The sequence below is a fragment of the Helianthus annuus genome, chromosome 9, assembly GCF_002127325.2.
Source record: "Helianthus annuus cultivar XRQ/B chromosome 9, HanXRQr2.0-SUNRISE, whole genome shotgun sequence".
In the NCBI taxonomy this organism is placed as follows: Eukaryota; Viridiplantae; Streptophyta; class Magnoliopsida; order Asterales; family Asteraceae; genus Helianthus; species Helianthus annuus.
In genome coordinates, this window is record NC_035441.2 from 38,244,342 (window position 1) to 38,268,464 (window position 24,123).

General features: G+C 38.1%; 2 protein-coding genes across 2 annotated transcripts; both read right to left on the bottom strand.

Annotated features, from left to right (window-relative positions):
* Positions 1-1,310: 1,310 nt before the first annotated feature.
* Positions 1,311-5,384, bottom strand: LOC110877428. The gene is made up of 7 exons (XM_022125560.2): positions 4,835-5,384; positions 3,309-4,004; positions 3,114-3,236; positions 2,869-3,030; positions 2,671-2,781; positions 2,102-2,589; positions 1,311-2,004 (listed from the first exon to the last, which is right to left on the bottom strand). Exons 1-7 carry the CDS (start codon positions 5,184-5,186, stop codon positions 1,336-1,338), a joined length of 2,601 nt encoding a protein of 866 aa, XP_021981252.1. The 5' UTR covers positions 5,187-5,384; the 3' UTR covers positions 1,311-1,335.
* A 14,058-nt stretch (positions 5,385-19,442) lies between these two features.
* On the bottom strand, positions 19,443-19,919 carry LOC110875510. The gene has a single exon (XM_022123706.1). The coding sequence runs from the start codon at positions 19,917-19,919 to the stop codon at positions 19,443-19,445; it is 477 nt and encodes a 158-aa protein (XP_021979398.1).
* Positions 19,920-24,123: the final 4,204 nt, after the last annotated feature.

The following is a 24,123-nucleotide window of genomic DNA, read 5'->3' on the forward strand; positions in this document are numbered from 1 at the left end:
GTAAAAAGTTTCTTTTAAGAAAGAGAGATCAAGAACTGAAACATAAGAAAAGACATGATCTGACCCTTTTTGGTAATTTAAAGAAGACCAGTGCCACAAATTATTTATAACAGAATAAAGTAGCACACAGCATTAATCCAAAGAACATAATTGACTCAGCTCTATAAAAAATAAGTTGACCAATTGCCAAATTGCTACCGACACAAACGAACACATACATCGTAAACAGATTATGATCAAAACGAAATGATTGCAAAGTAGCTACCAAAAATGATTTGGGCGCAAACACAGTCGCAAGTTATTGTAAAAAATTAAATTGAAAATTGGTCAAAAAACGGTAGCTAGTTAAATTTAATCAAGTAAAAACAAAGGATTAAAACAATAAACCGGCAGCAAACCGGTTGCTAATAGCGATAGAAATTTCAGCCGCTAAATTTTGTCAGATAAATCCAAGCAATTGCCAAAACCAGTTGCAAAACAATCATAAAAGGGCATTCACAACCGTTTTAGCTACCCCCAGTGGTCAAGTCAACATAAACACCACGTGTTTAAATGAATTAAGTCGAGTGTTGTCAGTTACTAACCCTGTGAAATAGTAAACACAGTTTCATTTTCAAACAAGGCAGGAGGATAGTAACAACAATGCCTCAGAAATTCACTTGTAGCCTATAAATAGCTAAAGTTTATTTAATTAATGGGCAAAAGCATGGGCGTAGGATAGTAGGGGCGGACGGGGCAACCGACCCCCCGAACTTTTCGCTCGGTAGTGGAGAATATGTAGTTTTTGTATAGAAATTTTTGGGCACATACGTTTTTGACCCCCTGGTTTTATAGAAATATTTTGGTATGTACATTTTCGACCACACGGTTGGAAATCTCAAACTTCGCCACTGGGCAAAAGAACATATGTAATAATGTAATGACATAACCATGGCTGCAAATCTATCGGTTGCAATGTGAGAAATTCTTTCACATAACCATCCGGAAGATTGCTCTGCCAAGATGCGGATAATCTCAAACTTTGCTCCAATCCACTCCATATTATTGAATTCCATCATCACAGCCTCTTAAATTAATTTGTAAGCTTTTTTTAAAAAAAAACAGCAATTAGTTACACCTAACAAATCCCTAACACCACAAAAATCTTTAATGGACCGAAGAAATTAAAGGTTGGAGAAACATTTGTTAATGTTTGTTAAAAAATAACATTTGCTTTTGTTATATATACAATATGAAAATTAAAGTGGTTGAAGGATATATGTACATATATAACAGTTCCAAATACTATGAGCAGACAAGAATACCATGACTTATGATAACACTATATTTATTATTCTACTCGTCCATAAAATGGAATACATGATCCAACATCTTATCGATTATTCTACTGATAAGATGCTTCTTCTTTTCTTTTTTCTTGCCAAATATGGGTATATACGTCGACCTGAAAAGATCCACCATGAGCGGGAATTGTAGGGTAACAAAAGAAGCAATTGGAATGAAAGCCAATCCACTTATAGGAAGAATCATCCATGGGTTTTGATCACAAAAGACAAGGAACACGGTAGCACTGAAGGCTATCATCATGGTTGTTGTAGATAGAAATAAAGAGAAAAGTCCAATAAACAATCGCCTTGGCAAGCTGACTAGAAAGTCTTTCTCAGCAAAACGTGTTGTTAGGATAGACAAGAACACTAGTAATGCCGTAACGGATGAAAATAGTGAGATTGCATCTGATATAGCAAACGTAATAAATGCACCTTCTTTTTTAAACAAGGGGGTCCCTTTTTCCTGATTGCTTCCACCTGGAACAGTTATCGCAGCTGCAAATACAATTGTGGTAATAAGTGCAGCCGTGATGCTACATGACTCTGCTGTGGTTTTCATCCACTTTTCTCCTTCCTTCACCAAGTTCTCGTGTTCCCTTGTGAAAACCATATCTGGTGTCTCCTTGAAAATGTTTTCTTGTGTAGTATACGTAGGAAATACAAATTTCTTCACTTCCTGTTATAAAAAAAAATTGTTCAACTTGGTTATGCTACTAGAGAATAGCTTAGCAATTTGGTTACGATGAATTATGGTTTAATTCTTATGTATGTACCTCACGCCATTGAAGCTCTCTTTGTAGTTGTAATGCTGCACCTGTTCTCTGGTTGAGTACACTTGAAGGGGCCAATCTTCCCGCTAAGTGCAAGATATTATTTTTAAAAGAATCGTTATAGATCCTATATAGATTCTTACGTTCCCCAATGTCATAGATAAGGTTGTAGATTTTTTCGGAGCGGTTCAATATTGCTAACTGAATAATGTCATACCCACTTTTATCACTACTCTGAATTGCTTTTGGTGATCTAAGTAAAATCTTATCAACAACTTCATAAACATTTTGACATGCAGCCTCAAGAATTGGTCGGGTGTAATAGGGGTGATCCGTACCAGATTTCTTAAACCTACGAATTACTTCCGTATAAAGCGACTGATCACTACCAGACTTCTCCAACTTGTCTATTGCATCACAGACACAGCCTAGAACTAATCTGGCATCATCCAGATTATTCTTTTTGTTCTCTATTCGCTTGATGGGTGCAACTGAAATTCAGGAAATATTAGTTAGAAAAGATTATGAACTACTTTAAGAAGAGGAGCTAAATTGGCAAGGAGTGTATTTACATAGAATCTTTGCGCCTTTCCATAAAAAGGAATAAAGGAAGCGGAATATGAAACGAGCGGCCAGTATGAGGAGGCGTGTAAATGCAAGGGGCAACGCAAGCCATGCTGCTACTGCATAAGCACAAAATACTTTGTTAGAAAAAGGTAAAGTTCACTTTTAGTTCAAATACATACAACTAATTCTTGAGTTGTGTTTACCTGTTAGTATTACCAATTTAAATAGCAGAGTACCGATGCCCTTATTACTCGGTGATCTTTTGACTATAAACTTATATAGGGCGAACATTGGAAACCCCAAAAGAAACAGAATTATCAACGCGTGTGCTTGTAACATGAAATCGTCTAGCCATCTTGAAGGGGCTAAAATAAAGAACCACAATCAATAATCCTTAAAATAGAAGGCAAAAGAAATAAAAAAAAATATATATTAACAAATAACATACAAGGAGATACAAGTGTTTCCCAATGGTCTAGCCCACTGGGAAAGTTCTTAGCTAGAGCCATGAGTACATCGTCACTTCTTGAAGCAGACTCAGGAAAATTTTGAACCAACTCTAATGCTAAACCTACAAGCATAAACAATAAAATGTCACTGTTCAAGCAATATGTTTATGTTATATATCGCCTACCATACTTACTGTATTGTTTTGCAGAAATAGCATTAACAAGAAGGTCGGTCGCAATATCATCATCAGGGTGAACAGAGCCGGTTAAAGAAGACTGCAACTCGTTTTTGCCGTCATCACTGACAGCTTTCAGAAAATATCCAATGGTATCAAGATGCATATATTCATAAGCTTTTTGCAATGGTTCTACTCCTTTATTGTCTTTAACCCTTAACAACATTTTGTTCCTTTTAACAAGTAGATCTGCTACATCTGTGTTACCAACAATCGCAGCAATGTGAAGCGATGTGCTTCCATCAGAGTCTCTCCGTTGAAGTAGTTGTTCATCATTCATATACGACAACAATTGTTTCACGAAATCGTTATGGCCTATTCCAACAGCAATGTGAAGTATAGTGCTACCATCACTTCTCACTGCTTCTGTCGCTAGGTCTTTATTTTTTTCTAAAATGGATTTTGCTTCTGTCCAATCCCCCTTTTTAGTAACTGAATGTAAACGATTTCGGTTGACTTGTTCATCTAATAGCTTTAGAAACTCGCTGGCTTTCTCACGTTCACTTTTTGTATCGGTTTCTGTTGGAACAATGTCTTGATCCACGACTATTTCTATTGAATTTGCGCCTTCTTCAACTGTGTTTGTTTCTGCTGAAATTCTATTTCTGTCGACATCCTTTTCTGTTTCTGCATCAGACTTTTTTGAAATTGAATCTGTATGCCGTTTAAAGTTTCATTTCAGTTAAAAAGAACAAATACGCAGTAACTACGGGTGAAAAAAGAAGACAAATACGCGGTTTAACATTAAAAGAAGGAATAACGGATTTTAATAATCTCAACTATTGCCCGTTGGCCGGCAACGGTCCCAACTTTAAAAATTCCCACTGGCGGTCCCATCTTTTCACATATTGGCCTTCAATGGACCCTGACTAACAGAACCCTGACGCTAGTCTCCGGTCGCCGGAAAAATGTTTTTGACCAGAAAACTCAACATTTTCGTTTCAAACCTCTTTGTAACCTTATTACGCACCTTTAGGAACTTTTTCTAGTGAAAAGCCCCAATTATTAAGGTCGCCGGAAAAACTCATTTTTCGCCGGAAAACTCAACTTTTTAGCTGGAAAACTCAAAGCTTTCGTCCCAAACCTGTTTGTAACCATGGCCGGCCCTGAAGGGGGGCGGGGAGGACCACCGGCCAGGCCCGATATTTCGAAAGGCACGCTATTTTTTAAAAAACTCCGATATGTATATGTAAAAATAAATAAATTAAAAGGGTATACCCATACAAACACAAACATAGGCCCATTTACAAAACTATTTTTATGGTTTAGATTAGTTACTAGCCCATTGGCATTAGGTTTAGAACTTTAGTGAGCCTAATACCTAATTTCGTTAAGACCTAAGGACACGTTTTTTCAAGCTCGAACAGGGTACATGAATTCTCAAGGCCGGCACTGTTTGTAACCATAGATCTACAAGCATAATCATTTGAAGAATAAGGCAAGACTTTGAGAAATAAATCAAGCAGCCTAGTGCTATAACGTACCTTCTTGAAAACACATAGCAGGGTCACATATGGATTTTAATTCTTCCCAAACAGCTTTAGCGGAGCTGAAATTGTGGACATCTACCAGTAAATCTTCACAAACAGAACCCAAAATCCAACCTTTGGCAAGACTGTCGTACTGTCTCACTGTGTCTGTGCTGGAATATCTTGGGCCGACAAATATGGGATCCACGATGCCACCCATGTTGTTACTGTCCAGCAGGCAAAGCATTTGTGACTTCCAAACATGGTAGTTGTTGTTGCCTGAAAGTTTAACGGAAACGAAGTTGGATACATTAGCAATTGATGCATATAAGTAGTTAAGGTCTTGTGTTCCTGCTGAAGTACTCATTATCCCCGTTTGAATCCTACACAAATAACTGAATAAGTTTATAGACCTTTTGAGTTATGACTTATGAGAGAGAGAGAGAGAGAGAGAGAAAGGGAGAGGAAGAGAGAGAGGGGAGAGGTGGGGGTTTGAATGTCTACTCGCTATATGATCCATCAGCCCCAAACCACCTAGGTTCTATCCAAATCCGACAGTCCGACACCCATACACGTTACTATTCTCAGATTCGTACAAAATGGACGATTAATTTGTCATTTTAGTATTGAGTTTTTCTCATGACAAATGCAGGTTCGACTCCCATTTGGTGCAGAGTGAGGCACTGGTGGGCAATGATAGGAGATCCAGGGAAATCTGGGTTGGATCCTTGAGTCAAACGGGTTTTACCGGTAATTTCACTGTCGTGCCCACGGGCGGGTGGGTTACCGGGTTTTCCCCGGAATTGGTGGTGGGCTCGGGTTACTCTCGAAGTACTCCGTTTGTCCAGTGAGTGCCCCGAGAGTGCTCGGGATTGAGTTTATTGGCCGTTCAAAAAGAAGCATTGAGTTTTTACTCAAAATTCTATTTAGTTTAAATAGTCTTTTTTTTCTTCGGGTCTACGAATTTTCTGTTTTTTTCCATTTTGATCCATTTCACTAGCTCTCTAAAAAAACCAACATTAACTTAGGGGCATTTTTTGTTTCCTTGCCATTTTTATCCAAAAACCTTTTACATTTATTTTTTTAATTATATATAATATAGGGTAAATTACACTTTTCGTCTTTTATGTTTGTACCGTATTGCAATGGATAGCATTTAACTTTAATAATTACAATCACAATCCTTTATTTGCAAAACTCATTACACATTTCGTTCTTTTACACTAACCAAGTTAAAATTTTATGTTAACTTTAATCAAGTAAGGGTAATTTGGTCTTTTATCAATTTATTTAACTTTAATCTGCAAAAAGTGTTGCGGCCACTATAATTGTATCATGTCAACTATAACTCATGTGCTTTTATAGTAAACTGTTAGAAATCAGAGATGAATTCTCACTCAACACCAGAAGAAAATTGATAAGATGAATCAAAAACACTATTCACTCTAGGCTACCAAAGAACAAGCCCTGCTCCTCTATCTTATGACCCACTAATCTGTTAGTATAAACAATTAGCAACTTTACCCATATAAGTTTTTGACACTTAACACCCTTAGGGGGCGTTTGGTTCGTGGAATGTGTAGGAATTGGAATTAGGAAGTTTTCTTTGTAAAATTGATCTTGGTTGGGGGAGGGAGGAATTTGAAATCCTTCACTCTAATGAAATTTGTGACTATTTCAACATTCCATTCCATTCCTTCATTAGAGTGAAGGATTTCTAAGGAATGTTGAAATAGTCACAAATTTCATTAGAGTGAAGGATTTCAAATTCCTCCCTCCCTCAACCAAGATCAATTTTACAAAGAAAAACTTCCTAATTCCATTCCATTCCATTCCACGAACCAAACGCCCCCTTAGGATCTAGACTACGCAATAAGTAATAACTACCGATATCGAGCTAGTCCCCCAATTATCCTCCACTTAACCACAATCAACGAGCAAGAGCTTTAAATACAGAGTTAAAAATTAGCTGCATTATCCTCGGTGTCTACTTTCTCCACTACCATACCCTCGATTCCATCACAGGATCATAAGACATTAGTTTTATATAGTGAATGCTCAGATTCAATAGGCAAGTCCTTGCGTATCTTAAAGCAAAATGAGGACAAGATCTGAAAAAGCACATCTCCCTCTCTCTCTCTCTCTAAAAACTCAAAGAACCGATCACTCTCTCTCTCTCTCTTAACTCCTTATGATGGTGAAAAGCGGTGGGGGAGTGGCAGGGGTTGGTAGCTGGATTTGGTGGTTGGTTGGAGAGGAGGGAGAGAGAGAGCTAGTTGAGATAGATAGGGGTAAAATGAGATAAATGTCCTCACATGAGATGCAAATGATCTGACTTAACATAAAATTTTAACTTGGTTAGTCTGAAAGGACGAAATGTGTAATGGGTTTTGCAAATAAAGGATTGTGACTGTAATTATTAAAGATAAAGGCTATCCATTGCAATCCGGTACAAACATAAAGGACGAAAAATGTAATTTACCCTATAATATATATACACACAGGAAAATGATAAAATGAGAACCACATTGAGGGGCTGTTTGGCAACATCTGAATGGTTAAGTGCTGAACCAGTAAGAGGTCTGAACCATTAAGGGGCTGTTTGTTTACCTCTTAATGAGCCTCTTAATGGTTCAGACCTCTTACTGGTTCAGCACTTAATGGTTCAGACTGTTTGTCTCACAAGCAGATGTCTGAATGGTTCAGACATTTGCCTCTGAATGGTTAAGATTTATATAGAGTCTGAATGGTTAAGACCTCTAATCTGAATTGGTCAGACATTTGCCTCTGAACGGTTACGCATTATACAGTCTCTTAATGGTATAGACCTCTTATTGGTTCAACACTTAATGGTTCAGACCTCTTACTGGTTCAGTACTTAACCATTCAGATGTTGCCAAACAGCCCCTAAGTGCTGAACCAGTAAGAGGTCTGAACCATTAAGAGCCTGTATAATGCTTAACCGTTCAGAGGCAAATGTCTAACCAATTCAGATTAGAGGTCTTAACCATTTAGACTCTGTATAAATCTTAACTATTCAGAGGCAAATGTCTGAACCACTCAGATATCTGCTCGTGAAACAAACAGTCTGAACCATTAGGTGCTGAACCAGTAAGAGGTCTGAACCATTAAGAGCCTCATTAAGAGGTAAACAAACAGCCCCTGAGTTGTGAGAACCATGAGAACTAGGTCTTCCAAAAAGTTTTTTCAAAAAAATAATTTCTCAAAACTTTAAAAAAATCACTTATTTCAGCAAAAAATAAAAAAATGTCGCATGCAAAAATTTAGATCAGGTGTAAAAAAAATTTCATCATCCCAACAAAATTTACACCAGGCATAACTACCGTCACGATAATTTTTTTTTGTTTTTTTGTTTTACATATGTGTTTAAAATATTTTCATATACGTTTGTGCAAAAAATGGTGACTCAACTCGCCAGGGAAGTATGAGTTCTCATAGTTTTCACACGTCGTGCTGGTTCTTAATTGAACCGAAGCCTATACACACATTTATATATTTATATTTATATATATTATATAAACATATACACATTTTTTCTCAAATTATAAACACCACCCATTTCTCTCTCTCTCTCTCTCTCTCTCTCTCTCTCTCTCTCTCTCTTAACCTTACCACCCCCACCTCCACCCCCACCCCCACCACCACTACCACCACACCTTCACCTCCACCCTATCACTATGAAGACCATCAAAAACCACCACTGATCGACAGTTGTCACTGCCATTGCTACATGCTATCACCATGAAATCCCCTTAAATGACTAAAACCACCTTAAAAAATGCGGACACCATCGAATTTGACAAAAATTCAACTTGGAATCAACAGATCTTACCTTGTTTGTCGGTATCCCGTCTAATCCATTTTTGATCTGACAGGATCTGAATATCTTTCTGTTAGGCATTGCTTGCTCGCAGGAACCCTAGGTGGTGATAGTGGGTTAGGTGTGGTGAAATTGTGACAGGGTGGTGGTTCTGTGACGGGTGGTGGATGTGGGCGGAGGTGGGTGATGATGTTGGAGGTGGGTGACGACGTTGGGGTTGGTGGTGGCGGTGTTGGGGTTGGTCGTAGTGGAGGTGATAGGGTGGTGGCGGCGATGCGGGAAGGTGTTGATGGTGGTGGGGTGGTGGTGAGATTTGAAAATTAGAGGGGAGAGTCCAAGTTTATGTTAATATATATATATATATATATATATATATATATATATATATATATATATATATATATATATATATATATATATGGGGAAGGTTCATTTGAGAAGAAATTTAATGTGAGAAGAAAAAAAAGAAAGAGCATATTAGTAAAATGTTATTTCATTTATAACTCATATCATTAATTTTTCTCTCTTTAATTAATTAGTCAACTAATTATTAATTATCATACATATAATCTACAAAACCTACACATATCAAAATTTTTCTATATATACCCTACACATTATAGAATTTTATCCTACACGGTCGAAATTTATCCTACACACATCGAAATATATATCTTACACAACTCATGATTTATCCTACACAACTAGTAATTTATTCTACACTTTAAATTAAGTTGTTTTTTTTATTTGAAAAAAGTATATATTTTGAAAAGGAGTTACAAATTTAATTTAGCTAGTTATTAAATAGGAAGAATACACATTAATGATTTAGTAAGTTTACCAATATACCCTTATATTAAAATTAAATACAAATATTAAATGAACTAAAATGAAGCATTCTTATTGGTTGAAACTTCTTCTTTTTTCTTCTTACAAAAAAATTCTTCTCATTTGAACCCTCCACTATATATATATATATATATATATATATAGGAGAAGGATCCTTTAGCAACCACCCTTTATTGCGAGAACCGCGAGAAACCAATGTGAACGCAAACAAAAATACCTAAAAATAGCTAAAAAAATACACAATTTTTATTAATATTTTTTTATAAAAAAATCGCTCTATTTCGTTACCAAAAAAAAATTTAAAAATACTTTTTTTGGCTACTAAAAGTAGCGATTTTAATGTAAAAAATATTAAAAAAATTTGTGTGTTTTTTTTTATTTTTTTAGATTTTTTAGGGGTTTAGTTTTTAGCATTTTAGCTTGGGTTTGGGGGGGGGGGGGGAGGGTTTAGGTTTTTGGGGAGTGGGGGTGGGGGTGGGGGGTTTAGTTTTTTTTTCTTTTTCGGGGGGGGGGGGGGTGGAGGTTGGGGGTTAGGTTTTTTAGGTTTTTCAGGGGGGGTAGGGCTGTAAACGAACCGAACGAACACGAACAAGGCCTTGTTCGTGTTCGTTCGTTAAGGAAATAAATGTGTTCACGAACGGTTCATAAATACTTATCGAACGAGATTTTATGTTCGTGTTCGTTCATTAAGGAAATGAGCGTGTTCGCGAACGGTTCACGAACACAAACGAACACAAATAAATTTGGCGAACATGGCAAAGGATAAAGATAGATGACCTATTGTGGAACGGAGGTCGATCGTATTCGCCGATGTAAATAATGAGAAATGAAAGCGAAATGATGCATAAACAAGATGAAAGTGGGTTTCCTAGTTTAATTGTTAGGGTAATAAAATAAATAAAAATTAAATAATATAAAAAGTACAAATAAAATATAAGAAAGTACAAAGATCTTCAATTAAAACACAAACATACGAAAATAAACGAACGCAAATCAACGAATGTTCACGAACACCTTACCGAACGTTCACGAACACAATCGAACGAATGAGACCTTTGTTCATGTTCGTTCATTTAACTAATCAAACGAAATTTCTTGTTCATGTTCGTTCGTATATTAAACGAACGAACATAAACGAACTTCCCGCCGAACGGTTCACGAACTGTTCGTTGAACGTTCGGTTCGTTTACAGCCATAGGGGGGTGGGGTTTGGTTTTTCTAGTTTTTTTTTTTAGATTTTTTGGTTGTGTTCACATTGGTTCTCGCGGTTCTCGCAATAAAGGTGGTTCTCACATGAACCTTACCATATATATATATATATATATATATATATATATATATATATATATATATATATATATATATATATATATATATATAGGGGGCCGCTAAAATGAAAAGCACCCCCAGTTAAGAGGACCGCGAAAACCACTCTCCATCAATCAGATAATGACAATCAAAAAGGTAATATAGTCATTTAATCAACACCATCAAATCATCTCTCTATCCTCTTCAAAGTCTATTTTTAAAGTCTTTTCAATTTCTCTTTCTTCACATTTCTCTCTCCTTTTTTTGTTATTTTGTAAAAAAGTTTTTCTAAAAAAAAGTTTAAAAATGTAAAAAAAAATTCGTAAAAAATGTAAAAAAGTTTAAAAACGTGTGTGTAAAAAAAGGCTAAAATCGTAAACAAAATTTCGTATAAATTTTTGTCTTTTGTAAAAAAAAAATTTACAAAAAAAATTGTAAAAAAGTTTTTTTGTAAAAAAAAAAGTTTTCATAAAAAAGTTAAAAACCGTAAAAAAAAGTTTAAAAAACGGCGCATAAATACGGGGCGAAAAAACGGAGTGTAAAAAATGGCACGTAAAAAAAACAGCACGTAAAAAATGGGGTGTAAAAAACAGGGCGTAAAAAATGGCTCGTAAAAAAACCGGGTGATAAAACGACGCGTAAATACGGGGGCGTAAAAGCCGGCGCGTAAAACTGGGCGTAAAAAAACGTCGCATAAAACCGGGCGTAAAAACGGCGCGTAAAACCGGGGCATAAAAAACGGCGTCTAAAAATGGGGCGTAAAAACGACGCGTAAAAAACGGGGCGTAAAAAACGACTCGTAAAAACGTTTTTTGTATAAAAAATCCTGACAAAAATTGTTTTTTGTAAAAAAATAAATTTTAAAATGTCTTTTAATTAAAAAATATGATTTTAATAAAAAATAATTAATTTAATAAGACAAAAAAGTTAATAAAAAATAATATATAGAATAAGACAAAAACATATAAAATTTACTAAACTGTACTTTGGACTTTAAAATATTAAAAACATAATAAGAGAAAAAGAATTTAATTTTGTTTTTATAACTTTTAATCTCTGTTGGTGCATACTTCGTACGCCTGCCACTGTGCGAATAGTTAAATAGAGCGTGTGTTGAATATTGTATAGAATAGGAGAAAGTTGGACAAGTTTTGTACATGTCAAGGTCAATCCGATCGGATGGCAATCTGATCGGATGGACACATATGTGGATGTCTATAAATAGGGACCTTGGGGTTCCATTTGGACAAGCTTTTGGTTCCCTGAGGGGAAATGTTGTCCAACTGGTCTCGTGGTGCTGTAACGTTAAATAATCAATAGAGACCAGATTAAAATTGACTGCTCGGTGTCGTATTCTGTTTCTACTCCTTTCTTAGTCGTAATAAACGCACCGAACACGTCGTTTCGTGACAGAAGCTCCGTCGAACTCACCGGATCCTGGAATCAGCGGTGGTATCAGAGCTACGGTACCGATTTAATCGATTTAACAGTTGGTTAAATCACCCAAAGCTCATCAATTTTGGGTTAAACTAGAGTTTTGACGTTAAACAGAGAAAATCATCAAAATAAAGGTCAATTCACGGATGGATTTTGGAATTGAAGCCATCAATCTACTCGGAATTGTATCGCGCACAATCTTGTGAAGTTTCATTATGAAATTCACACAAATAAAGATTCTGGATCGTAAAAACGTGATTTGGAGTGTTCTTGAGCTGTTAAAAGATATCCAATCGGATGGCAATCCGATCGGATAACCATCCGATCCACATCACTATCTTACTTGAAGGTTTATTGAAGATGCTTTCAATCGGATGACAACCTAATCGGATGGCAATCCGATCGGATGACCATCTGATCCATGTCACTATGGGGTGTTTGGAAGATCAAGTTGTTTTCAACGAACGACACTCTGATCGGATGGCAATCCGATCGGATGACCATCCGATCCATAGACACTTGTTGGTTTCTTTTGTAATCCGATCGATGGCAATCCGATCGGATGGCAATCCAATCGGATTACCATCCGATCCATCATATCATCTTACTTCAATCGAATGACAATGCGATCGGATAGCAATCTGATCGGATGACCATCCGACACTTGACATTCGACCAGATGATCAAATGCCTAAAAAAAGGCATTTTTTGATCGCAATGACGAGGAGAGTCTCCAGAAAAATTTGGTGATTGTCAATTTTTTTTGGGTTTTTAACGACCGAGCTGGGTTGTTTGGGGACACCGTCGGGGGCTTCAGCAAATAGATTTGATGATGCGATCACGGATTGTGGAAATTAGTGGGGTAGTCATGATAATGGTGCAGAATGTTTATCATTCAGGTTATCTGACTATTTATGGGCCAAACTGTAAAATCCGCAAAGACGAAAAACTGACAATTGTAGCAAATATTGTGATATTCTGGGTTAGTCAAGTTTTTCGGAGAAGAGAATTGAAAACTGAATTCAGTTTGAGGGGGAATTCAGTGATAGAGACGTCAGAATTTGCAAAAAAATGTGGGGGAATAAAAATTTCACTATCGTATGATGAATTCCGGCATTTTTGAAATTCGTGACACTGCAACGGTATTCGGGTAGTTTTCGACTTCAGATTATCAGGGGGAATGTGAATCTGATCATGAGTTAAGCTTCCGAGATCAAGATGATCCGAAGTGTTAATATCTGATCGTGGACGAGAGCATCGGAGATCTGAGAGTGATCGTGGATGATAGCTTCTGAGATCTGGATTATCCGAGGAGATGAATCTGATTGTGGACGAATGCTTCGAAGATTGGATTACATTACCAGATGATTTGTTTTTCCGATGAAGATTTGCTGTTTGTGGAGAATATCGTTTACACAGATTTATCATTCTTATGGTGCGTTATCGTTGATCATGGCAAACGGGATATCAGATCTTCAGGGGGAATCACGGATTTGAAGTTAACCAGTGGGGTATTTAAAGTTTCTATCAATTGCAGGTTGAGTTTTTGTACATTCTTTGATTGAGCAGGCGGAATGCGAGATCGTGGTGCTTACTTGTGATATCAAAAACTGAGCTCAGATGCGGTTAAAGTTGAAACAGAGGATGCTGCATTGATTAGTTTCAAGTTGGTGATTGTTCGTGAAGGTTGCAGTTTAGCAAATCAGAGGAGAGTCGTAAACTGTGCAAAAGACCTGAAGATTCATTCCAGGGGGAATTCGTGCTTTACTTAGGCAAAAACAAACACGAATCATCAATCGAGGGGAATTTGGATAGTCAGATTTCAAGATACATGATTGAAGTTGTAGAAAAGTTGAAGATTGCAGAATATTCAAACACGGCTCAAGGTTCTCAAAGTTTTAAAGACGATTTGACAGTGACATCCGAGAGGGAATCTGTTGGTGCATATTTCGTATGTCTGCCCACTGTGCGAATAGTTAGATAGAGCGTGTGTTGAATATTGTATAGAATAGGAGAAAGTTGGACAGGTTTTGTACATTTCAAGGTCAATCCGATCGGATGGACACATATGTGGATGTCTATAAATAGGGACCTTGGGGTTCCATTTGGACAAGCTTTTGGTTCCCTGAGGGGAAATGTTGTCCAACTGGTCTCGTGGTGCTGTAACGTTGAATAATCAATAGAGACCATATTTAAATTGACTACTTGGTGTCGTATTCTGTTTCTACTCCTTTCTTAGTCGTAATAAACGCACCGAACACGTCATTTCATGACCGAAGCTCCGTCAAACTCACCGGATCCTGGAATCAGCAATCTCATTCATCCATCTCCAAAGATAAATGGTTGGAAAGTGGTTCTCTTAACTAGGGATTGTTTTCATTTTAGCGGCCCCATATATATATATATATAGGAGCAGGATCAGGAGAAAACGCCTCAAAGTGTGAAAACGGTGAGAACGATTCTCAGCCACAAGATCTTCGTGGTTTGTGGCTGAGATTGATACGGTGGCATTTTTGTAAATATTAGTGGCCTTGGAACTACTAGGAGGGGTAAAATAGGAAGATCCAAACAAGGGTGCACATGCTAATCACATGTCATTTCCCCGATCATATTTCAATGCCAATAACTTCTTTATACGCGATTATTTTTTCAAAAAAATCACACCATAAAATTCAGCGTTTTTTATCTTTCCAATGAGTATACTATTGATATATTTTTCGAAAAAACTGAAGTGGGTTTTTATGGCGTTTTAAACTTTGTTTTTATATGGTGTTTTCAACTGGGTTTTTATGGCGTTTTTCTGAAGTGTGTGTTTTTATGGCGTTTTTCAACCAGTTTTTTATGGCATTTCTGAACTAAGTGTTTTTATGGCGTTTTCCACTGAGTTCTTCATGGTTTTTTTTTTAACTGGGTGTTTTATGGCATTTCCAACTGTTTTTTCATAGCGTTTTTCTAAACTGGGTGTTTTTATGGCGTTTTCAACTGAGTTCGTATGGTGTTTTTCTGAACTGGGTGTTTCATGGCGTTTTCTGAACTGGGTGTTGTTATGGCGTTTTTATTTGAACACCTAGTTCATGTTATTTTTTTTTAATTTCAAAAGTATATCAATAGTATACTCGTTAGAAAGATAATAAAACACTCAATTTTATTTTATGGGGTATTTTTTTTAAATAATCACGTATAGAAAAGTTACGAGAGTTTAAAAAAATGGTGGAATATGCTAAAAGTTTATGAATCTGAATGAATTCTATTGATTTACAAAACCCCATTATTATATAAGGATGATACAATCGAATAATAAGGAAACGATATATACAAAAATATATACAATTCAATCTATTCCTAAAATATTCTTTCTAGAATATGCATCGTCTAAGACTCCCCCGCAGTTTGAACGTGGTATGGACCAACGCTCAAACTGGACCGAAACGACTGGAACAACTGCTTGGAGAGTCCCTTTGTGAAGATATCAGCATATTGTAAGGCATACGGAACATGTAGAACTCGAATGTGACCAATGCGAACCTTTTCCCGTACAAAGTGAATATCAATCTCTACATGTTTGGTACGTTGATGCTGCACTGGACTATCAGAGAGATACACAGCTGAAACATTATCACAATAGACGATAGAGGCCCGGCGTAAAGGGGTATGAAGCTTAAGTAATAAATTACGTAGCCAAGTAGCTTCAGCAACTGCATTTGCAACCCCGCGATACTCAGCTTCAGCACTTGAACGCGAAACAGTGGGTTGCCGTTTTGAGGACCATGATAGTAAATTATCCCCCAAAAAAACACAATAACCACTCGTAGATGGTCTAGAATCCGGACAACCCCCCCCCCCCCCCCAATCAGCATCTGAGTAGGCAACCAAGTCATGAGACTGAGATCGAACAATGCGAATCCCGTAGTCAAGAGTACCCTGCACATACCGTATGATTCGCTTCATGAAGGCAAAATGGGGCTCACGCGGATCATGCATAAACAAACAAACCTGCTGGACCGCATAGGAGATATCTGGACGAGTAACAGTTAGGTACTGTAAAGCTCCTGCTAGGCTGCGATATAGTGTCGGATCTGAAACAGGCGGTCCATCAGACGCGCTAAGTTTAGAGGAGAGATCCACAGGTGTAGTGCAGGGTTTACAAGCCGACATGTTTGCACGAGCAAGAATCTCTTTGGCATACTGTTGTTGCGAGAGGAACAAGCCTGCTGAAAACTGATCAACTTTAATGCCAAGAAAATGATGAAGTCGTCCTAAATCAGTCATGGCAAATTCTCTTGAGAGTGCACTGATGATATCATGAAGTAATGTGTCGTTAGAAGCTGTCAACACAATGTCATCGACATAAAGTAGTAAATAAGCAACATTAGTTGAATCCCGCTTAAAAATAAACAAAGATTGATCACACGTACTGCTGATAAACCCCTGGGATTTGATGAAAGTGGCAAAGCGGGTATACCAAGCCCTCGGAGCCTGTTTAAGACCATACAACGACTTTTTAAGGCGACATACAAACTGAGGGCACCGTTTCTCAACAAAACCCGGAGGTTGATGCATGTAAACTGTCTCATTAAGATGCCCGTGTAGCAAAGCATTTTTAACATCAAGTTGATGGATCGGCCAAGACCTGGTGACTGCCAAAGATAAAACAGTCCTGATAGTAGCCGGTTTAACCACCTGACTAAAGGTGTCTGCACAGTCAATTCCCATTGTCTGTGAGTTCTCGTTGATCACCAAACGGGCTTTATAGCATTCCAGAGACCTGTCAGACCGGAATTTAGGACGGAAAAGCCACATGCAGCGTATGACAGGGCGGTCCGTGGGTCGTGGAACTAACTCCCATGTATCATTATCCTGTAGAGCAGAAAATTCGGTTTTCATAGCACTTAACCAATTAGTGTCAGCAAAGGCCTTGGCATAGGTCTTGGGAATAGGGGAGAGGGTGGTGGGAGTAAAGTGAATGGACATGGTAGAAGAACGCGCTTTCGAACGGGTGGTCATAGGGTGATGATTTGTTTCAGGTGGGGCCGAGGGGTGATGAGCTGAAGGCGGGGCTGTGGCAGTGGGAGGTGGGGCCGTGGCAGTGGGAGGTGGGATCATGGTAGTGGATGCCGTGGGTGGGGGACAATGGAGTGAGGGGTAGATGATCAAGGAGGTACCATGGCAGGTGGTCTCGGGCGTCGGCTATAGGTAATAGGAAAAGGAGTGATAGTGGATGGGTGAGGAGGTGCGGGTGGTTGAGTGGGTGGTGGAATAAAGGAGAAACCAGGAGGAGGTGAATCGTCTAAAAAATTATAGGTAGTGGGTGTTTGTGGTAGGGTGTTGGGAAAGGTCGATTCGTCGAAGGTTACATGTCGAGAGATATGAACTTTACCAGTGGTTGGATAGAAGCACCGGTAGCCCCAGAAATCCGGAGGATACCCGAGAAAAATACAACAAAGCGCACGAGGGTGAAGCTTGTGTGGTGAAGTAGCGGAGGTGTTGGGGTAGCAAGCACACCCGAATACGCGGAAATGATCGTAGTCGGGGTGCCTAAGGTAGAGGGAAAATGTGGGTGTATAAAAGTTTAAGCGTTTAGTGGGTAAGATGTTATGTAAGTAGGAGGCGGTGTGTAGGGCTTCAACCCAAAAAATAGAAGGTAGGTGTGCGTGAATGAGGAGGGCACGTATGATGTCATTTAGACGACGAAATAGCAAGGTAGGTGTGCGTGAATGAGGAGGGCCCGTCCATTTTGTGAGGATGTTTGAGGGCATGAGAAACGAGATAGCAAGCCATGGTGATTTGCAAAGCTTTTGAAAGCATGATTATCAAATTCGCCTCGAAGATCGCATTGAAAAGTTTTGATTTTTCTTTGAAATTGTGTTTCAATGAGTGTATGAAATTTAGTGAAGGTGGGAAAGGCCTCGGATTTAAATTTAAGTGGGTATACCCAAATAAAGTGGGAAAAATTGTCAACAACCACCATATAATATTTGTAACCTGTTTTGCTTGTGACGGGTGATGTCCAAAGGTCAAAATGCACAATATCAAACGGGGCAAAAGTACAAGAATTGGATGCGTAAAAAGGTAAACGTTTACTATTCGAAAGTTGACAAGAGTGGCAAACATGAGACAAAGTGACTTTATTACATGAAAAATTCAAATTACGACGTAATAAATCTAAAACTTGATTCCCGGGGTGACTGAGACGCTCGTGCCAAAGGAGGGATGGTGTGGTGATGAAGCAGGCTTGAGGAGGTAATGCAGGCGGAGCGAAAGGATATAGGTCCCCGGTACTGTTGTGTCTTGAAAGAGTCCCTTTAGTGAATAGATCCTTCAAAGAAAAACCAAACGAGTCAAATTCGATAGACACATTATTATCACGAGTAAAACGACGTACAGAAATAAGGTTTCGAATGATGTGTGGGCTATATAAAACATTGGGTAAAATATAGGTTCGGTTGAGTAGGGTGTGGAAGCCAGTGCCCGTGCTACTAATTGGTATACAAGTGCCATTACCGACCATAATTGAACTGCGTACAGGACAAGAGTTGGGAATTACAATTTTACCTGGGTCACGTGCCGAATGCGAGCCTGCCCCGGTATCCATAATATCATTATTCCACGAGGCGTTCGGGTGCATCTGCAAATTATTAAAAGCGGTACTTAAATCAGAGGGGGACAATGCATCATACCCATATTGGTAAGGCCCGAACTGGGGAGACGAGTAATGGCCTGAACCAGCAAAGTGTGCCTAGGACTGCTGAGGAGGGTTGGGCCGCCAGTTGTTTTGTGTTGGGTAAGGGCATGGAGGTGTGGTCCACCAGGCCCGATTTGGGTATGGAGAATTATAGGCCGAAGGGTTGCCAGCAGTCCAAAAAGAGCGGCCGTAGCCTGAAGAACCACCCCTGTTACCGTATCGACCGCCGCCCTGGAGCTGTTTCTGCCGCGGCCGCGTCCGCGTCCCCGGTTCTGATTGCTGCTGGTCGGTTCACGTGTGTGGTCAGGGACAGTAGTAGTGAGAGCCGGCTGTGGAGGTGAGGTATTGGTGGTCGGCGCTACCAAGACTGAAGTGGCAGCTCCTTTTTGAGCCTCAATACGAATAGCATCATCTTTGAGTAAAGAGACAGCAAGGTCCCAATCAGCATCTTTGTTGTTAATAAATGAAGCAGGGGTGTTGTACTCGGGAGGAAGGCCACGTACAAGCTATAAGACCAGCCGAGAGTCAGAGACAGGTTCGTTGACATCAGCGAGTTGTGATGCAAGACTCTGAAGTTGCTGACAATAATCATCCAAAGAAGCACAGGCACCAAGGGTCATGTTGCAGAATTGGGTTTCGAGTGCAGCAGCCCGTGCCTTCTTATTACTGAGGTATATCATTTCCAGCTTGGCCCAAGCATCATGTGCCGAGGCATTGTTATCAATGATGCGTTTGAGGATCTCAGCATCGAGTTCCTTCCATACATCATAATCCAGGGCTGTTTTTGCAGGGGCTGGGCTGCCGTCAATGTGGTTTGCAACTTTGTAGGCGGTGACATGAAGGTTAAACAGCTTAACCCAGTTAGAGTAGGTTACGTTCGTGCCATCTAAGGTACGGATTTTAGCATTAATATTGGTAACCGAGTAGGCGGGGTGAAGGGTGTTGGGTTTGGTGGCGGCAGAGGATTCAGGCTTGTCATCCATGGTTGGGAAGAACAGGAAAAAGATTGGTGATCAGGGGCGGGAAGGAAGGCTGCCGGCAATAGAAGGATCGAAACCCTAGGATCGAAAAGAAAAAAAATTAAGGCTGTGATACCATAAAAGTTTATGAATCTAAATGAATTCTATTGATTTACAAAACCCCATTATTTAAGGATGATACAATCGAATAATAAGGAAACGATATATACGAAAATATATACAATTCAATCTATTCCTAAAATATTCTTTCTAGAATATGCAACGGCTAAGATATGCATGTGAGTGGCATGTGCGTGGTCTTTATGTGAGCAGTGGCGAAGCTTGAAAAAAAATATTCGGCACACGGCGGAAGGTAACAGACCTAAAAAATTTTTTCTATCGCGTAGTTTCGAGGTGTATGTGCTGGTCGAACGTCGGTGATTCGATTCAGGTCGGGTCGGGTCAAATATTAATATCAAATAAAAAACGTTCTCAAACATTAAAACAGACCAATTTCACCCATAATTTCAGAAATTCGGACCAATTTCACCCCTAATTTCAACCTAAATCACGTAAATTGCAACCCTAAATTAAACCTAAAGATAAAAAAAACACATACCTTTAACCTTATGAAGATTGAAGAAGTCGAGCAAGAGTACAAGACCACAACAACGAGTAGCGTTTTGGCTTCTGTTTTCGAACAAGAAGCTGAAGTCGAACAGTTCTGGAAGACTGGAACCTACGTTTTTTTCTCCCCTTCTGCAGTTCTGGATTGTGGCTTCTCTTCTGGTCGATGTCCCAAAGTAAACGAATTTGGGTTTTTTTATAGGGTGGGCTTTTAAGTTGGGCTATATAATGATTTGATTTGGTTTATATAATATGCATTCTAGTATTCTACCAAATATAATGATTTGGGCTAATTAAATATTTTACTTGGGCTATATAAATAAAAAAAATTAATACCGGGGGGTCGAAAACGTGTATACCTAATTTTTTTTAATAAAACCGGGGGGGGGGGGGATCGAAAACGTATATCCCTACAAAATCCTATACTAAACATACATATATAACACTATTGACCGAAAAGTTCGGGGGGTTGGGCGCCCCCTGGCCCCTTAAATCCTTCGCCCCTGCATGTGAGTGACATGAACATGAGCTTTTTGATAATATTGCCCTTAGTGTTAGTTAGCATCAACGCCACATGTCAACACCAAAATCGTTCTCATTGTTTTCACACCTTTAGGCGTTTTCCCTAAATCTCACCCCTATATATATATATATATATATATATATATATATATATATATACAAAGAGAGAGAGAAAGATTGAGGTTCCTGTAAAAAAGACCAAAAGTGTGACAAGGGTAAGAAAGAATCTCAGCCATTAGATCTTTTGATCTAATGGTTGAGATCAATAGAGACCAAATTGTAAAATATTTTTATTAGTTTGGACTGATTTGAAAATTCTATGGGCAATTCTGTCTTTTATATCCACTTGATTTTAGGAAACTGTAAACCAGTTCCCTAAAATTACGATTTCTCTTTCTTGTTCCAGAATTTGAATCCCCCTCCTCAATCATTTTCATCGACAACCATCGCACCACCGTCGCGCCACTTTGTCACCACCGCATTGTGGCACTTCCTTTCCACCGCCGCACCATCTTGCCACCATTGCAACGTCAATTGTGGACTTTCGAAAATTAACCGAGTGGTTTCTGGTGGAACCATGATGGTATGTTTCATTCAATCAGATCATTTCCTCATAGAGAGGCGGCGCCGGCCACCTCCCAACGACGACGGACGACAGTGGTGGTGCCGGTAGTGGAGAAGAAGATGATAGAGAGATGTAATGATTACCGAATGGTGTTATATATGTGCTGAATGGTGTTATATACTTTATTGTATGGTGTTATATACTTTATTGAATGGTGTTATATATGTGCTGAATGGTGTTATATACTTTATTGTATGGTGTTATATACTTTGTTGAATGGTGTTATATATGTGCTGAATGGTGTTATATACTTACTGAATGATGTTATATACTTACTGTATGGTGTTATATACTTGCTGAATGGTGTTATATATACTTTTATTGAATAGTGTTATATACTTACTGTATTGTGTTATATACTTACTGTATGGTGTTATATACTTACTGTATGGTGTTATATATGTGCTGAATGGTGTTTATAGAGATGTTTTAAAAAAAATCAAGTTTCTATAATTAAGGTGGCGGTTATGGGAAGTTTAAATTAATTGAATTAATGATAAAATTACTTGTTTACTATTTTGAATTAATTTAGATTTAGGAGACATGTCATCTCCACAATATTTTTCACCTTTCTCACACTTTTAACCTTTTTTACAATAACCTTACCCTATATATATATATATATATATATATATATATATATATATATATATATATATATATATATATATATATATATATATAGGGGAGAGTTCATTGGGGAACTCTAAAAAATTGGGGAACAAGGGAACAAGGGTATTTTTGTCCAAAAAAATATCTACATTCAAACAGAATCTTTTCTATGAAACCCTAGGTTCTATCTGTGACACCGTCGCCACCGTCACCACCATAAACCACCATCGCCACCACTACAATACGCCACCAGCATCCGCCAAGGCAAAAATTAAACACCACTAGCAACAACCACTGCGATTTAATAGAAGGTCTAGCACCATATTTTTCAGATCTGTTCAATTTTTCAGATTGCGGCTGAGATATTTTGAATCTACACTAATAATCTTCATATTTTTCATATTTTTCAGATCTGGTTGAGGAAAACTATTACAAAACTATAGCTGTTGCTGATTTTGACTGAGATCTTGTTTCTAGGGTTTCAGATCTTAAATTTCAGGTTAAGATATCATTTATTTTGCGATTATCAATTAATTTTTATTTAATTTAACCTGATTTTAGGAAATTATGATTATATGTATATTTATGTTTCTGTTTTTTTAACTTTTTTAGAAAAAAACATTGTTTTAACATGTTAATAATTTTTAATTAAATTTCATTTATATAGAGATGTTATCTAGGTTAGATTTTATCATATATTTTTGTTGATCTGCAAATGCTAATATTATATACAACACTGATAAGTTATGTTGCTCAAAACTGATAAGTTAGAAGGTGCACACCAACTGCTCGATGAAATGCTTCAACCAAAATTTCCTTTAGTACTGGTATGGTTAATATTATAATATCATATAAAATAGTCTACATAGAGTAGTGTTTTATATTATAAAATTTCCTCATGCACACCTACAAACATCACTCAACTTACATAAAAACCGCAGTAAAAACAAATATATAAACAGTTGAACAAACTAAGTCACCTGTTTCGGATTGTAAACAGCATACTCATTGTACTCGAGAGTGCTGTTTTTATGCTCAGATACAACTAGACTACGACAAGGCACTTTGATGTCATCTTTGCAGACGAAATGCTCCTTTTCATCGGTTTTCTTCCTCCCTAACACCATCACTCCAGCTTTCTTATCTTCTAGTGACTTTGTATCCTGTGAAATTGTGTACTTAATGTTACGTAAATCGTGTACTGTCGTACGCGTGACGAAATATTCAGGATTCATTTACCTCAGGTGGTGAGGTCAGTTCTGTAATTTTGCCCCCTAGAGAAGCAACTGCTGAAACTAGAAATCCCTCTGGTCTGTCCACTGATGTGTACCCGAGACGAGCGGCTTCTGCAGCCGCATCGGAACATACAATAACCCTACCGAACTGTACAACACATATTCCGACTCGCGAAGACATTTGCATTTCGCAGCCTCCAATGCTCCAGATAGTGGTTTGACATATAGCATGAAAGGCCTTTTTTCTCTTTTCTTGAGCCTCTGATTGACTTTGTGAACCATTATGAAACATGCATGAAGATATATTAAAATAATTACTTGTATGATTTTGAGGATAAATAGGTGGATTTTGTTATAAAATGTGTTTTCTTAAAGGCTAGACATTAGCCTTTGGATCAAGTTTTCATCAAGGGCCACAAGCATCTGCTTCATACATCGCAGCTATTGGTGTCGCCGGTATTACTACGCTTTCTTGTAGTGTCAGGTGCCCCTCACATTTGATTATCCGTTTATACATAAATTTCTCCCATCTTCACCACTTTCATCATCAAGTTTCCAAATTTTAATTATTTTCGGTTAGTGTACTTTAGGTTTAACCTTCATTAAT